The sequence below is a fragment of the Lepidothrix coronata genome, unplaced genomic scaffold (assembly GCF_001604755.1).
Source record: "Lepidothrix coronata isolate B3197 unplaced genomic scaffold, Lepidothrix_coronata-1.0 Scaffold27, whole genome shotgun sequence".
NCBI lineage: Eukaryota > Metazoa > Chordata > Aves > Passeriformes > Pipridae > Lepidothrix > Lepidothrix coronata.
The window spans coordinates 4,665,805-4,683,102 of record NW_016690207.1 but is presented as its reverse complement, the minus strand read 5'-3'; the positions used below and the strand labels follow the sequence as shown (position 1 = coordinate 4,683,102).

Below are 17,298 nucleotides of genomic sequence, written 5' to 3'. Positions count from 1 at the left end.
ATTTCACTGTTGCCTCATGCGTTACCTGAGCCCCGCTGCTTTTCAAAGGCACTTAAATGCCCATATGATAGAGGGAATGCTTGGACTGCACACTGTCTGGCTCCATTATTATCCAAGGATCTCCAAGCTGATGCATTTCATAAAGAAGGCTGGCGTGGAGGAGGAGAGAGGAAATATATAGTTTTAGTTCAGCCTGCTTACAGGTCCTCAAGGGTAATGTCTGCAGAAGGGACTGGCCTGAGAAATTCAAGCCACGTCTGGTTTGTCATCACCCAGCCCTGGACACCCCTGTGTTTGTGCAGAAGAACCACCACAGGAGCCTATTTCATGGTACCAGAGCCAAACACCAAATATCCAATTCATTTTATTCGTGCCCCATAGGTCTGAGCTACCAGCAGAGCTGAGGTTCGGAGTTCAATAGACTAAACCCATCCTCTGGGAAGAAATTTCTAGTTTAATTCAACTTGAGCAACTAAACTCTCAGGTTTTTTACTCAGGTTGTAATGCAGCTGAGAGCAAGAGCCAAGTTCTTGGTGTTCAGCCCAGGCTGAATCTATTGCTTTTTTTTATGTAGATCATAAAAATCTGCTCCCATTTAATTTATTATTATCGTAATATCATCATGGAACAGCAGTAAAATTGTTTAATTTATCAGATGTTTTTCACACCAGAGGGGGAGGATGGCACGGGAACTGGGTACTGGCAAATCAGGGGTGTCCTGGGCTGCAGATGACCCCTCTCACCTTGGGCAGGTGTCCTTATGGGGGTCCATCACCCCTAACCCCCAAATGTTGTGTGTTGAGGCTGACTGGGTTAATTGGGCTTTTCCTGCAATCACTGGGGACAGAAATACCTCCAAAAAGAGGCTGAACAAGATGAAACAACTTATCCCTAGGCAGGTACCTGTGTCTTCCCTGGCATCAGAAGTGGACACAGGAACAGAAGTCTCCCATTATATGATCTTTAAGGTTGAAAAAGCCTCTAAGATCATCCAACCCAACCATTCCCCAGCACTGCCAGGTCCTCCACTAAGTCAGGTTCCCAAGTGTCACATCTATATGACTTTTAAATCCCTCCAGGGATGGTGACTCCACCACTGCCCTGGGCAGCACGTTCCAGGCCTTGACAACCCTTTCGGTGAAGAAACTTTCCCTAATATCCAACCTAAACCTCCCCTGGTGCAACTTGTGGCCACTTCCTCTTGTCCTATCCCATCCTCTAACCCTGAGGGAGGTTGTAAGGACCTCCAGTAAGGAGACAGCTCACCCAGAGAAAAGAAGACACAATTCCATGCCACAGATAAATCCATCCTGGCTGTGCCCTCCCCTGCCAGTGCAGTCTGGGATGCAGAGCCCATCGAGCCCCTTACATTCCGTGAGGTCACTCCATGGGAGAACTCCCAGAGGCTGCTGGGCTCTTTTTCAGTGCCTCCCAAGTTAATTTGCATCCCAGCCACTGGACAAGTAATGAAGTAGTTTGGGGAGGAATATAAAGAGTGGATTTTAGGCTGAGTGGGTTTATGCAGGGACATTATCCTCTGGAGCCGGCATCCAGCAAAGCACAGCTCCATAATCCCAAACTTTCTCCAAGAGAAGCAGGGGTTTAGCTGGCTGTGACTGCTGCCTAGAGAAGGGCTTGGTGCTTCTCTGGAGGTGATTCGTAGCAATGAGGGGTTCAAACCTTGCTTGGGGATCTGGGGATGGAGGGTTACAGGGCTGGCAGAGACCTCTGGGAGGAGCAAGACTGGTCCCAGCTAACGTGGACAGGAAAATAATCTCCCTCAGGAGCAAAGTCTCTTCTAGGTTTGTGCTGTGTTGTCTCCTGGGGGGGCTCAGTTGCTTAATAAAACTGAATATAGAGGATTTCTACCTCGAAAACATCCCTCCCAAGTGAAATGCTCAGCTGGGGTGAGGTGCAGGGAGGGAGGTGCAGCGATGCAGGTGATGGGTAGGGAAGGAAGAGCTGACAGAGGGGACAAATGGTTGGATGCTCAAGGTTTCTCTTTAGAGGTGTGTGTCAGAGCTGGCTTTCTCCAGAGATAAATTTTCCTTGCTCCTTTGTAAAGCAGCACAAGCTGCTTTCCTGGCATTGCTTTGCATTTCTTTGTCTGGCTGCGAGGGTGTGAAGGTCTGCAGAGAGAATGACAAGTGATGGGCTTGGGCAGGAGGTAACAACCTGCATCCCCCCAAAAATAGGTGTGTTTTGAACTCAGGGTGGAGGGTTTGGCTCAGCTCTGGTTGTGTCTGTGTTTGCAAAGGAGTAAATGTGAACAGAGGAGTGAAAGATGCTTTGGTGGCTGGTCCTGGGTGGCTCTGACCTCCCTGCACCTGAAAAAACTGTGAAGCTCTCGGGCAGAGCTCTGGAGCCGCCAGTTTAGATGGAGCACCGCAGGTAAAGTGCTGACCTTGTCCTCTTTGGACACTGAAAGCACTCGGTCTCTGAAACTGCTGCTGACAGCAAAGCTAAAAATAGTTCCCAGAGGGCCAGGAGGGTTGGGGAAGGGAGGGAGAGCGCCCGGGAGCAGCGCACGGATGGGTCACCTCTCTCCCTCTCCCCAGGTGCTCCGTGGACAACCGAGTCACCCGAGTGGCCTGGCTGAACCGCAGCAGCATCCTCTATGCTGGCAATGACAAGTGGTGCTTGGACCCTCGGGTGGTGCTCCTGGCCAACACCAAGACCCAGTACAGCATCCAGATCCAGGATGTGGACGTGTACGATGAGGGCCCCTACACCTGCTCCGTGCAGACAGACAATCACCCCAAGACCTCGCGCGTCCACCTCATCGTGCAAGGTAAGAGCGAAGGAACTCGTGCAGGGGGTTGGGCTTGGGGCTTTGGTTTGTGTTCCTTTTGCCCAGGTGTCTCCTGGCACAACTTGCACAACTTGGTGCAAACGTAGAGTCTGACAGACAGGCTTGGAGTGTCCCAGTGCAGCTGGGCAGTGCATTTATCCAGCTTTCCTGGCATGATCCCAGGGCTCTGACACAGGCAGCACTGCCTCTCGACACAGTTGCTGGCAGACCCGTGTTGCTGTTTTTGTTGTTGCATTTTGATGGTTTTTTTGTTTCCCACGCTGGAGGCATTGCTTGAAGTAGAACTTGTGCTGGGGGAAAAGAGAGAGCTGGCAGATTTGTGTGCTTTGTGGGGGTGTGTGTATTCCACAACAATATGTGTTTGTGTGTTGGAATTCCATACTTTTGGGAGCAGGGGGAGGAGGAGGAAGGCCGGCACGGGGTGGTGGAGCACTTTTGATGGCCAGGTGGGTGCATCTTCACTGAGTGTGTGAGCACACACTGGCTCTTGAGAGGGGACAGACAAGCGTGGCCACACGTGATGGTCAAGCAGATGGATGTTGATGGAATATGGCTCCTGTCTGCATGTGGCAGGATGTGTGCTGGACAACAGGGAACCTCCTGGTGGGACAGATGGGGCCTGGTGAGCTCTTAGCCTCAGGGAAGATTAATGGAAAATTTCTAATCCCTTGCTAGCAACCTTTTTTTTTCCTGCTGCTTCTTCTGTGATTTGGCCAGGAGCCCTCTTAACATGACAGACCAGCTTGAGTATTGGAATCTCGTCTCGGGCTAATTTTCGAATGCTGATGGGTGTATTGATTTGGAAACAAGCTGGGTTAAAAAGGCATTGGTCTTGTACACAGAGTCGGGTTGAGCTAATCCGCCGTCGATATGCCAGGCCCGAGCATTATTGACAGCCTAATGAATAGAAGGGGGGAAAAAACCCGAACTCAGGGCCTTTATTTTCCCTCTTCCCTCCCTTTTCATTTTTCCTTTCCTCTTCAGGCAATCAAGCCAACTAAACAGAGCTGGACTTTCTCCATCTCCATTAACCGCGGAGGGGAAGCGGATGCATTCCCAGCCAGGGTCTGGCTGTTTATCTTGCAATCTCTTATTACCTGCCTGAGTTTCTTAAGCCAAAGTCGATCACCCACAAGTTCTGAAGTTGCTATCAGATGCTGGGGTGATGCAGGACAATTTCTATCTGTTCTCTTCTGATTCCCACTTCCTGACCTAAATTTCCCATATCACCAGACATCCAGGTCCATTCCTCCCGTGTCTTGCTGGATCATTAGGAAGAGATATTTGGGAGCTGGAGGAAAAGGTCAGAGCTTAACTCCTTGCAGTGGTACAGTTAAGTGCAGGAGGATTCAGTGATGGGCTTAGTCCTTTAACATGCTGAACATCCTCATTGCTGCCAGAGAAATTCCGGCTCTGGAGAGCGAGCCCCCTAATTTGAAGAGCTATTGCTTGGCTCACCCAGCCCTTTCTGAGAGCAGGACATGAAAGTGAATATCATGTCCAATTAAAGGGAAACCTGCCTTAATAACCTCGATGCAGATTTGTCTGGGGTGCCAGGATCAGCTCTCCTGCCTTGGAAAATGGGCCCTATAAATATGCATTCTGGAATAATCCTGTCCAAAACGACATTCAGCTTGTGGGAAGTGGTGCTTGTTCCCTGTCCCAGGAAAGCAGGGTGTCTAAACACCAGATTTCAGGGATGTGCCAACTTCAGCACGTGGCTCTGGGATATTTTGCCCCTTCCTGCAGCCTGATAGGAAAGGAGAAGTGGTGAGAGGAGGTGGGAAAGGGAATGTCCCCTTTTAAACAGGGTTAGTCCAGGTGCAGCCAGAAAGAGGGAGGTGTTCAGGTTGCTCTAAGCAGGTCCTGACTTTCCACTTGCTGCACCAGGAAAGGCCCTGGGGGCACAGCTCCGGAGGCAGGAGCACTCCACCTCTCAGGATGCAATTAAATCGTGCCCTGGGGCAGGCTGTGCTCTCCAAAGGGACTGGCTGTTGGGGACAAAGAGCTCTTCCCCTTCCAGCCAGGATTTCAGCAGGCTGCTGCTCCCCCAGGCAGGCAGGTTGGGTGCATATCAGCCAGAGTGCAGGCACCCTCAGGCCATCCCTCCTTGTCCACAGGTTTAGGGGATATCACTGGGAAACAGCCATGGAGAGAGGGAGTGAGGAGCTCTGGGGCATCGTGTTGGCCAAGGGCTGCTGGAGGGAAGTGGTGATATGGGAGAAAGAGCAAAAAACAGGAGAAGGATAGGGGGTAGGAGAAGGAGCTTCCTTTAGGGTATGAGGGTTGGGAATAGTCCCCTAAGGCAGTGGGAGAGAATCAGCTGGAAACACCCAGAACCAAGGATGGCCGGACTGCTGCACACCCATTTCTGGGTTGGCTCTATTGATGGCCAAGGTCCCAAAAGAGGTGGGTAGAAGGCACCTCAAGAGCTAATTTAGCCCATCCCCCTGCAACCAGGCAGAGGCATCGCTGCCAAACACTTGTGAAAGCTGTTCTTGAAAATCTGTAACAAAGCAGGTTCTTCAGTGTCCCCAGACGATCTATTCTACTGCTTCGCTGGCTTTATAATTAGAAAATGTATAGCTAATATCTAACTTAAACCTTCATTGTTGCAAATGAAGTGGAATTTTTCTCAGCCTATTCCCGGCGGATTGAGGGAACAATTGATCAGTGTCCTCTGTAATAACCTTTTGCTTTTGGGAAGGTTGTTATCCTGTAGCCACCTTCTTTCTGAAACCATCCAAGCTCTGTTTCTCCCACTTTTCCTCATCGGTCAGGCTTTCAGAAACACTTGTCAGTCTTGAAATCCTGGTACAAAAGGGAAGAGGTGATTGCTGCTGATCCAGGAATAGCAGGTCGGTGCCTCTGTGCTAATGTGGGACAAATGAGCCCAGGAATGAGACAACAGACCCTTGGCACTGAATGCATCGAAGTTCAGACCTGCTATTTTAAGGACTGCTCTAAATGGGGTCAGGCTGGTGATGCCAAGTTGATGTGAGCCAACAACAGAGCTGCCAAAGGGACAAGAAGGTTCTTAGCACCTGGATCTTCTCTCCCAGATTCCAGACAAACCTAAAATGAGCGGCTCAGGGAGCATCTGTGTTATCAGCAGGGTCTGGAAGGTGGTCCCACTCCTTCAGCACTCATTGCTTCTCAGGAGGAGTTGCCATAAGACCAGTCAAAGCACAGGGAAGCAGCACTGCTCGTGTTTGCAGGAGTCTGCCTTGGACCCTGTGGAGAGTGAGGCGTTTGTGGATGTAAATCCCAAAGTGACAAAATCCAGGGAAGCCCCACTTGCAATAGAGAAGCTCTGAACTTGGACAGAGGCAGAAACCCAGAGTGAGAAATAGTGTTGAGGCCCCATTGACCTCCGAGGAGTGATGCTTTCTCTTCCTCTCCTCTCTTGCATCCCACTCTGGTTTCCTTAGCAAGTCCCACTTCTTGCAGCAGCTCAGGCACAGCCTCCCCCTTCTCCCTGCTCCCCGCAGGACACCTCAGCTATTTAAGCCATTCTCCGGGTTCCTGGGTTTAAAAGAGAGAGGGGAGGGAGGAGGAGAAGGCCGATATCTGGAAAGCTCTTATTTGTATTGATAATAAGCCGTCTCCAATGTGTGTCTGCAAAACACTCCCACTGCCTTGTAAGATGCATTAAGGGAAGTTGGCCTTATCTCAGTGCGGGAAATGGACTTGGGGAAGGAGGCACAGCGCCTGCCAGAGTTTAATCTCACTTAGGCACACGAATTTGCATGATAGAAAATGGTGGAATTTTAGTGCTTAAAAAGAAAGAAAGAAGGAGGGAAAAAAAAAAGAGGCAAAAAGCAGGCAACTGGGGGATATTAGTGCTTTCCTGCTTCTTTATCAGTTTCCCTGGCCCTATCTGGCTCTTGCTGTTGTCACTGAAGCAACTAATCACCCCTCCCCTTTTGTTTGGTGTAAATGAGTTTTCCCACTCTTTCCGGAGCCCAGGTTAATCTTCAAATCCCTGCCTTTGTCTGGGAGTTAATTACCTGCTCGGTGGAGTCCGGGGGCTGTGGGCATGGGTGGCAGAGGGTGGCGGGGGCAGAGGTGGCATTGCCGGTGGCCCCTCTCCCTGTGCTGGGATCACCACTGCCAGGGTGTGTGTCGGTGAGATAAAGGCAGCAGTGGGGCTGCAGCACCTGAGCCGGCTTTGTTTCAACCACCAAACTTGCCCAATTAATTTTCCTTTGATGCCACAAGCCCCCTTCACTCGCGGGATGACAAGGAGAACTTTTTGCATCCGTTTTCCTGCCTTGGTGCAGGGGAAGCACCTTCCCTGTGAGCAGAGGGGCTCAGAGGGAGGAAGGCTCAGTCCCTGCAGTCACCATCATCTTACCTGTGGGGCTGAACCTGTCCCTGTGCCTCCAAAGCCACTGGTTCTGGGAAGGAGGAGGGGCAAAGGGCTTTGCCCACTGGTGGCAGAGGACGTGCAGGCGTTGGTCACCTATGAAGCCATGAGCTGGAGTTCCACACTGGGCAGGATGCTCCCCTTGCTTTACTCCTCTGTCCACACCTTTTCTCCCGTGGGAGCAACTGTTCCTTCTAGAAACAAACGTAGGTTTAGATAATTCCTTCTCGAAGGCACGTGGGGAGCTGGGAGAGCCTCCCCAAACCGGCAGAGTGGAGGAAACCGGCGGCACGAAATGGAAATGGAAATGGAAATCCTCCCTCGCTTCGCCCTTGCTCGCGGCTCCTTTGACTGATGTGCTCCTTCCCGGCTCTCTTTTGTTGCTAATCACCGTCCCTCCGTCAAAGCATCTTTTCCTTTTGTATCAGGGCTGTTGTGGAGGACTGAAGGTCTCCCACGCTCTCTCATGCACTGCCCTAGTTTTTGGCTCTTTGTGCCCGTTTTGCTCAGCCCCCGCCAGCATCTCTGCATGTCCCACATCCTTTACTGCCCCTGGATCTCCCCATCTTCCCCCCGAGGTTACCAGCCCTTGCTTCTCCATGGTGTGCTTGTCCATGTTCCCTTGTGGAGTGACCTCGTACCCGGCCGGGCTCCCTCCAGTCTCCCCCAAGTCACTTGACCTCTTTGCAAATCAGTTTAACATCTGTGAGGCAGAGATAATAATTGTCACCTACTTCACAGGGGGGTTGATGAGGATTAATTCATTAATGTCGACAGAGGTCTTTGAAGATGGAACGCGCTATCTGAGAGCTAAACGTTATTATTAATTAGCAATTATATCGTGGGGCGGGAGCAGGGGGGAAAAGAGACTCCAGAGTCTGTACTGGAAGTGTTTGCTCTGGGCTCACTTTCTGCCCTTGCTGCAGCTTCAGGCTGCCCCAGTTTCATGTCCCTGCTGCTGCTGGAGGGAGCCAGGCATGCTGGATCCCACCAGGGACATGTGCCACCGGTGCTGCTCCTTCCCTGAGCGTGTGGGTGAGCTCGCTGGGGTAAAGAATGGGAGGGATGGGGATGTGAACAGTGCTCGAGTGCATTAACCTTGTTAGAAGGAGAGGAGGTTGGTCATGGAGAGGAAGGGATGAAGGGAAGGTATAGAATCCCAGACTGGTTTGTGTTTGTCCCATGGGCAGGGACACCTTCCACTAGCCCAGGTTGCTCCAAGCCCTGTCCAACCTGGCCTCGGACACTTCCAGGGATGGGGCAGCCACAGCTTCTCTGGGCAACCTGTGCCAGGACCTCCCTACCCTCATTATAAAAAACTTCTTCCTTATGTCTAATCTAAATCAACCCTCTCTCAGTTTAAACCCATTCCCCCAAGACATGCTCAGGGCTTGCCTGGCACCGTGGCAATGCAAGAGGGCCAGGCACCACCAGACCCATGGAAGGATGTATCCTGTTCCCAAGGAGAAACAATTGGCAGGAGAATGAAGCAAGGGGAAGGAAGATCCAGTGATTCATAGGACACACAGACCAGTTCCATTTCCTTCCTGTTTTTCTTTTTCACATACACCCAGGCTGTGGCTGATTCCTGTTTGTCTCCCCTGATATAACTAATCCCATGTGTTGCCGGGTTCCCTCAAGAAGCACCAACACGAACCCTTTGTGATCCCATCCCCTGCCTTGATGCTGGGGGCATTCCCACCTCCAGCACCCTTGTAGCTCCACTGTTTCCATCCTCCCTGTCTCAGCTGTGTGTGCTTTTGAGGCGAGCTCAGTGAAACTCTCTCTGCTACTCCCTCAGAGCCGCGGAGGTCACCCTCTGATCACCCCTTTTCTAGAAAACAAGAGTCTGCTCTTCTGTGAGCCTTTCTGAGCACTCAAGCTCCCGGCAGCCCCATTCACCCACCTTCTCCAAAGGCTTTCATGGAGAGGTCACCTGCCTCACCCGGAGCCATTCGACAGTGACTCCGCTAATCCCTTCTCCGGAGCCGGTGGATCTGGGAGGGCAGTGGCTCTCTGTGCCAGCAGCTCTCCAAGCAGGGAGGACTGGAGTTGTCTGAGGGTCTCCCGCTGCACAACAAGTCCCGTTCCTCCCCCATGGATTTACCAGCCAAGGGGGTGGCACAGCAGCACCCAGGATGCACACCGGGCACCTCCCGGATTCCAGAGGAGCCTTGTTCAGGCTGATAAAGCCAGCGGGGGTTTAATGAGGTCACTGCAGTTTAATGTTACTGCAGTAATCTCTTTTGTTTTACTACATTAAAATATTTGTGGTGGAACGGTTGGACCACTGTAATGTGATAGCTCTACCTTAATGTTATTGTTGCCATGGCAACGCTAATGGCGGCTCAATAACATTATTGCAATTTAATCTTACGACAATAAAATTAAGGGTAGAACAGTGAGACCTCGACTCTGTAATGTTACTACAGTAACAGCATTGTTATCGTAACCAGGGGAGCGGAGTCAACTCGCTGTAGTGTAGCACTGGTACCAGAGCTTTGTTGTTACTACAGGAACACGGAGCATCCGCCGAAAACCGCGGCAGGGGATGAATGGGAGGAGACGTCACCAGTGTGCCGGCGCTGCTGCTACCCCGGGGCTGTCAGCACGGGGAGGTCACGCTGTAATCCCGTCACTTATCCACCTAATTCCACAATTGTGGTGTTTTTATCGGGGTCTTTCCTCTTCTCCCTCCGTTGCCGGAGCTCTTTGGAGCAGATCTGTTGTTTCAGCGGCAGTAACTCTGCAGGGAAGGATTTAAAGCGCTGCCTCCGTCTAGTTCCAGATCCTTCTGCCCAGCGTTTTATAGCATGTGGCTGTTATGGAGTGATAACGTTTTATATTTATATGTCATCTTTCAACGTGAAGGATCCCAGCACAAGCTACAAATTATTGCTGTGCTGCAGGGCCAGGCAGGGAACTGGGAACACGCAGAGAGTGAGAGGAGGGGGTTTCATCCAAGGGCACAGATTCCTGTGCAAGTGAGAGTCCCCTTTGCTTAGAGGATTTATTCAGAGTCCCCAGACGTTGTGAGATGGGGCAGGGATCTTTGTGCATCCCAATCCATGTGCCCCAGGCAGCACCCACCATCACCGGGGTGGGCATGGGGAAAATCCCCCCCCTTTCCCAGCTGGCAGCATGGATTGTATCAGGGCTGGACAGGTTTAGTGCAGGCAGTGGGGTGACAAGGTGCAGGTGACATCCCTGTGCCATTCAGGGGCTCGCTGCAGTTTTCTCCAGCCTCCAGGGGAGGGAGGCAGAGCTGCTGATCTGTCCCCAGAATCACAGAGCTTCCCTCATCCTGCTCGGGCCCAGCACTTCCAGGGATTTTGTGCTTGCCATGCCCAGGGATTTTGTGCTTGCAATGCCCAGGGATGTGTGTTTGCCCTGCCCAGAGATGCAGACTTGCCATGCCCAGGGATGCATACTTCCTTGCTCAGGGATGTTGCTTCCCGTTCCCAGGGATGTACTCTTGCCATGCCCAGGGATTCATGCCTGTCATGCCCAGGCATGTACTCTTGCCATGCCAAGGGATATGCACTTTGTGCCCAGGGATGCAGGTTTGCTGTGCCCAGAGGTGCAGGCTTGACATGCCCAGGAATGCAGTCTTTCCGTGTCCAGGGATTCACGCTTGCCGTGCCCAGGGACGCCTGTTTGCCATGCTCAGAGATGCACAGTTCTTATTTCCAGGGCTGTGCTCTTGCTGTGCCCAGTGATTGAATGCTTGTTGTGCCCAGGGATGCACTCTTTGTGCTCAGGGATGTGTGCTTCCATGCCCAGGGATGCGTGCTTGCATGTTTGCATGCCCAGGGATGCACAGTTGTTGTGCCCAGGGGTGCACAGTTGTTGTGCCCAGGATGCAGGCTTGCCATCCCACCACACCTGCCAGCCAGGCTTGATGCCCCACTTGCCCCCCTGAACTACCCACACCTCCTCCTGTCCTGCTCGGCAGGCAGGGATTTTCCCTCTGCTTTGAGCCCCTGTGCTCCCTCGTGGTTTCTCAGGAGACACTCATCCCCTGACAGCTCTTCCCACTGCTTTTGAAACCCGAATTTGGGTGCTCTGCTGCTCCCTGCCCACGTCCCACCAGCCCAGCCCAGCCTCACTCTGTGCCCGTTCAGCACAGCAGCTGCTCAGCTCCCCTCGTGCCTCAGCCTTGGATCTCTCTCCGTGGGTATTTGGACTCTGACCACCGCAGTAATTCCTTGTTTGTCCTTTAATAAAAGACCCGTGAGCCCCCCTTGACACCAGAGCTGGAATCAGTGGGACCTGAGGCATCCTCTGTGCCAGCTCTTTGTGCCAATCTGGTTCCACATCCATCCTGCCAACCCGGCTCCTCCGGGGGTTACATGTTTGAAAACACGAGCGGAGGCTCATCTCCCATTCACTGTTTTTCTCCATCATTTGCTTTATTAAATATTGATTTTCTGTTGCATTATTAAACCTTAAGTCCCGAGCATAAATTCAGAGTAGATACTTTAATCTGGCTCTTCTTTTTGGCCTTTAGAACTGATTTTTCTGGCCAGTCTCTCCGGAGGCGAGTCCAGAAGCAAAAACCTGTTGCAGAGGCTTGAGGAGTCAAAGGACAGAAGCAAAGGGCTCTTCCCAAGGGATTTTTGTCTGTTTGATGTAGCCTTTGCCATGAAGGTGGCATCCATGGGGATCCTGGCTTGCAATCCTGCACAGACCACGAGTGAAAGGGGGTTAGGAAAGCATCAGCCAAGCTTTTTCAGGGAATTTTGTACATTCCTGGCTGCAGGAAGGATATTGCCCTCTTTTTTCTTGGTGGCATGGGGAGATTGCAATCTGGAATGGGAATTTTGCCTGGAGCCACTGCGTGGGCAGGGTGGAAGTGACCAGCTCTGCTGCCCAGGGCTTTTGCTGCCTTGCTCTGCCAGCATTGCCATGCTCAGGAGCAGGACTCTGCCGGGGAAGGGAGCCACAGATGGCAGTGCCTTGTCCTAAATGCGTCTCCAGCTCCTGGGTGATGCTGCTCAAATCTGTGCTTTTCTGCTCTACAAAACCAGAAATAGCCTTGGCCAAAACTGCAGGCAAAGCCAGGGGGATGTGGGTGGTGGAATTGCCACCAGCACCAGGAAGGCCACCAACAAGCCAGGAGTGGTGCAAGTGGCCACCAGCACATCCCTGATAGCCAAGGTGGGTCCTGCTGACCTCCTGTCTCCTCCCCTTCCCTATCAGAGAGCTGCATGAGCCAGCCTCTGCCAAACCCCATGCTGCCAGCAACCAGGTGTCTGAACATGTTTCCAGAGCCAAGAGAACTCTGCAGCCAAAAGGGAGGAGGGGAAAGCAGTGTGGCAGTGCTGGCAGGTTCAAGAGGATAAAAAAAAAATAAGAAAATTTAAAAAAGAAAAAGGCAGAGGGAGGTTTGCAAACGGCTTTTGGATCCCCCATCCAAACAGGGCATGGAACCTGTGCATGGCAGCTGGTGTGCTGAGCAGTGATTTAAAAGCAGGCTCCCAGCAGCAGGGAAAGAGGCAGAGGGGGAAGCAGATGTGAACACAATGCTGGAGATAAAGGAGAGGCCAAGGGAACAGCTGCCGAAGAGCCGCCCAGCCCTGCCACCTCCACGGGCTAAAAAACCTCCACTGAATATCCACAGGCTTGAGGACAAGCTGGAGGGGCTCACTCAGACACTGAAGGGGGGAACTGGGTGGAAAATGTGGCTTTTTCCACTCTGTTCTGCTTGGGTTTTGAAGCAGAGGTTGAAGCTGGGAAGAAGGGAGCTGCATTGAAACATCAGGAGAGTTGTGATCTCGTTTTCCTTTCTGTTCTGGTGCTGCAATGGAGAAGGAAGAGATTTAGAAAGGAGAAAGGGGAGGGGAAGTGGGAAGTGGAGAACAAAAAGGCAGGGATCTTTGGAAAAGATGTGGAAATGTGGTCCTTCAGACAAGACATGGAAAAGTTGTCTTGAAATATTTTTGGTTTGGGTTTTCTGGGTCTGGTGGGAGACAGAAGTGAAACCCCTTCACCCCATCCCTCAGCAAAGAGGTGGTTTTGTTCCTTAGTCCAAGACTGGATCCCTGGAAGGGATCAGCACAGCCCCACTGGGTGCAGAGGAGAGGGTGGAAGGTCTTCTTGCTCTAGGTGGACCCATACACTGATACAGAAGAAATCCTTCCCTGGGAGGGTGGGGAGGCCCTGGCACAGGTTGCCCAGAGAAGCTGTGGCTGCCCCTGGATCCCTGGAAGTGTCCAAGGCCAGGTTGGACAGGGCTTGGAGCAACCTGGGCTAGTGGAAGGTGTCCCTGCCCATGGCAGGGGGTTGGAACTGGATGAGCTTTAAGGTCCCTTCCAACCCAAACCATTCTGTGATTTTTCATGTCTGGGTTACTGGTCCCATCATGCCAGCTGTACAGACACCCAAAAGATTTCAGCTCTCCTCTCCTTGGCAGCATCTTGTGTAAACATCTGGGTAGATTTGGGATGAGGCAGTGGAGGTTGAAGACCCTGTGCTGGTTTGGTGTCCTACGTGGGAAGAGATGGACAGGTCTCAATCCACCCTCCTCTCTGCCAAAGCCTCCCACTCACCGAGCCCCCACAGCCCACAGGCTCCCCAGTTTGTGCCTGGGGCTCTCCTTGCCTGGACCAGCCTTGAGACAAGGCATAGACAGAGATGTCTTCTCCATGGTTTGCCCTCCTTGTAATCCCTCCTCCTCGCAGGCAGCCCGAGAGCTTCAGCCTTTGATCCTCCTCCTTTGCAAACACTTCTCTCCGCTCGTGGAATTAAATCTCTCTCGCAGTGATTTCCTTCCCTATCTTTTATTTTTGGCTGGGTCTGTCTGAAATATTCTCTTCTTTTCGCTCCTTCAGCAGCAGGGCTATATAATTGATGGCCTCGCCAAGCTTTCTGTGCTGAACATTAAACCCTTCCTGCCTTGGCTCCGACCAGAGTTCATTCCTTTCTGAAAAGCTCCGTTGTCTGTTTGTGCTCAGATGATTGTTGTTGTGGAGGGGAGGATGTTGTCAGCAGAGAGAGAGGAGGAGGAGGAGGAGGGGCTGCATTTGGCCAGGGCTGCTTTGTAATCAAATCCTGCCCTCTTTAGCAAATTTTCAAGTGGAAAGGGCCTCTTTTAGCAAAATTGAAATACAGCACTCTCCTGAAGGAGGAGCACAAAACCCAGGGCCTGAATTAGTGCAGCAAAAGGTTGTGTCGCTCTTGGCGACAGTGGGAAAACTCTATTTTGCAATGCAGTGAGGGATGTTCAGGCCTGGGCTGACAGGAGCAGGGGCTGGTCCCATTGCCACGGGCTAAATGCCTGGGATAGGCATCTATTACCACACCACCTTTCCCAGCAGGGGCTGCTCCCATTGCCACGGGCTGAATGCCTGGGATAGGCATCTATTACCACACCACCTTTCCCAGTGAGCCTGCTGACATCGTTCCTCCCAAGTCTCTGCATCCCTGGAGCTGCCCTGGGAAGGGTGAGCCCATGCAGTGCTGGAGGGTCCCTCCGTGGTACAGGGAGGCACACATGGGCAAGGACACCCTGATGTCCTTGTCCTGGTGCTGGGGATCACTCTGTGTGTGTGTTTTCACACGATGCAAATTCTTCCTGTGTCTTTTGGCCTTTTCTGGCACGAGGTGGTGCTTTCCCCGCCTTGCCCTGTGCCGACGACGCTCCTGGCTCCCCATCTCCCTCCCTGGGTTCTCCTCACTTAAAACACAGCAAGGCTGAGGTGATTACAAGGATTGGAGATGCAGTGACACTTCCCTGCCAACAAGTAATTGATTTATTAAAGACATTACAATGCATTCATGGTTGAGCGTAAGAGTTTCCTTTGAACTCGCTCAGAAATCCGAAGGGATTGTGCCTGTTTGCAAGTACCACGGGCAGAATAAATCTGTGCTCCCCCATCGCCTCCCTCCTCCCCCCCCTGCACAGCCACAATTTCATTTCCCTTTGACTGGCGCGAGTAAATATCACAGCTCGACAACTCCAGTCCAGTGACTGGTGTGATCCAATTTAATAGCATTTAAAAATTCAAAGTGATTGTAAGCCAAATGGAAATGTAAGATTTCATACCCAGCCTGCCTTGGGGAGGAAAAGGAAGAATGAGGGAGGGTGCGGGGGATGGAGACAAATGGACTAGATAAAAAATAATGGAAAGTAACTTAATTAAGAGGCTCGAGTCAAGTTAAAAACAGTAATGATTTTGAATCGGAGAACCACAGGTTTTAAAAATGAAAGGGGAAGAGGAGAGAAAGGAAAGGAAAGTGTGGATAAAAAGCCTCCAAATGATTAAATGGGAGGAAAAGGAGGCATGGGAAGAATGGGGTAAAAATAGTCCTTCCGTGAAAAGCAGCAGCACATGGGGAATAGACAGTGCTGATGATGAGGTTGGGCATTAGGAAGACAAATAGGGAAATTAAGGATGCTCTGGGGGGGAGAACTCCCTGTGGCTTTTCTGGCATTCTCGTAGGCATGAGTGTGGCCATGAAGAAGGCTCAAGGGCTTTATTTAGGAGAAATGGGAAAAGAAGGAGCAGTCCTAAAGGAAAAGGAGAACAGCCCCCATGGTCTCCAGGCACATCAATATCCCTCCTTGTGGGAGCATCACTTCCTCCTTTTCTTTTGCTTTTAATTCTGTCAAACATTGCTTTTTTGGGGGTTGAAGTTTGGTATTGAAATTTTAATAGCCCCTCTGTGTACGTGGATATCTTGCTGTGTCTCTATGACTTCCTGACTAATTTTTAACCGTGGTACTCTCGTCCCGTGCAGACCATTGGAAATACCTGTCCTGGCACCATCCTTTTCCACGGTTTTCTGAGCCTGAAAAGAGCATTGATCCAAACAGGCACTTCTGGGCCATTTGGTCTTCAGGTCTCATTTCTCCATCCATAAAGTGAGAATAATAATGCTCCCTGATCTCACTGGGGTGTTTTGACAATAGGGATAATCCACATTTAAAGGTGTGGGAAGGGTGGTGAGCACCATCGCAGTCTCTGGCTCATTGATATTTTCCCTCCTGGTAGTTCCTGGCAGCTTTGGGAAGGTGGACCTGCCTCTGCCAGAGCGATGGATGGGTCACAAGAGATGTGTTCCCATGGGGATGGGAGGAGTGGCAGCATGTGGAGGCTTGGATCACCTCACCTGTGGTTCATTTGGAACTCCCAGACCTTGCTGACCTCCCACTTCACAAGCTTTGTTCTCCCACTTCATAAGCTTTGTTCTCCCACTCTGTTCTCCCAGATGAACAAAGGGTCTGGCCATAAGTAGCAGCCTCCAGATCACCTAATCAGAGAATAACAGGGCTGTGCTCCCTGCCTGATCCATTAATTTTTCACTGTAATCAAAGGCAAAGATAGGAAGAAGCCCAAGCAGAGGTGAAGTGTGTGGCTGGAGCACAAAGAGGCACCTGGAAGAGATGGAGCTCAGGAAGGACGGGAGGAAAAGGACTGTCTGGGGACAGGCACTGATGGCAATGGAGGGATGAAAATAGATAAATGAGGCAAAATGGGCATGGATAAACTCAGAAGATCCAAGAAGAGTTGAAATTCAATCAAAACTTGGGGCTCTCGCTCAGTTCCACATTAACAGCACGAACCTCAGTGGTTTTTGAAGTAAAGCCATCAGGTCCAGAGCGGCATTTTGGGAAGTGCAGCTCATCCTCCTGCGAGGGCGGGAGAGCACCACGCTCCTCCTGGGCAGGGGCTGATGGCTTCTTGAATTAGCTGAGTGTCAGTGTGGAAGGTGTAATCATAAACACTCACTTTGTGCTCGAGCCGAGGGAGAGAGAGCACGAGCGCGAGAGTGCCGAGATAAGAACAAATATGCAAGAGCATAGTGTGTTTTTAATGGAAGGGAGATTTATTTCTCTCTGTGTCTTTTTAAGCCTCTAGATAGATCATAAAAAAACCCAGCCCAACCCACACACAACCTGTCTGCCTGAAATAGCCGAAATGTAATTTAAAGAGCATCATTTTAACTAATACTTCACTTCAGAGACACCTGCCCTACATTCATTGGAGATGCAGGCTGCATTAGAGCATCTGATTTATCTTTGGAAAGGATGTTTGAGCTCTTTTGTTCCTGCCAGGTCCCTTTTGAGGAGTAAAGTGGCACAGGGGCTGTTCAGAGAGCTCAGCCTTCGGCG

The 17,298-nt window shown here is 51.3% G+C and overlaps 1 protein-coding gene across 6 annotated transcripts in view; it reads left to right on the top strand.

The window, feature by feature from the left end:
- LOC108494865 (protein CEPU-1) overlaps positions 1–17,298 on the top strand; it is a 358,720-nt gene that overhangs the window by 307,518 nt on the left and 33,904 nt on the right. For all 6 annotated transcript variants that reach the window (XM_017809846.1, XM_017809849.1, XM_017809847.1 and 3 more), the window contains one exon: positions 2,559–2,791. In XM_017809846.1, the coding sequence (XP_017665335.1) occupies positions 2,559–2,791 (233 nt within the window). The remainder of the gene's footprint in view (positions 1–2,558; positions 2,792–17,298) is intronic.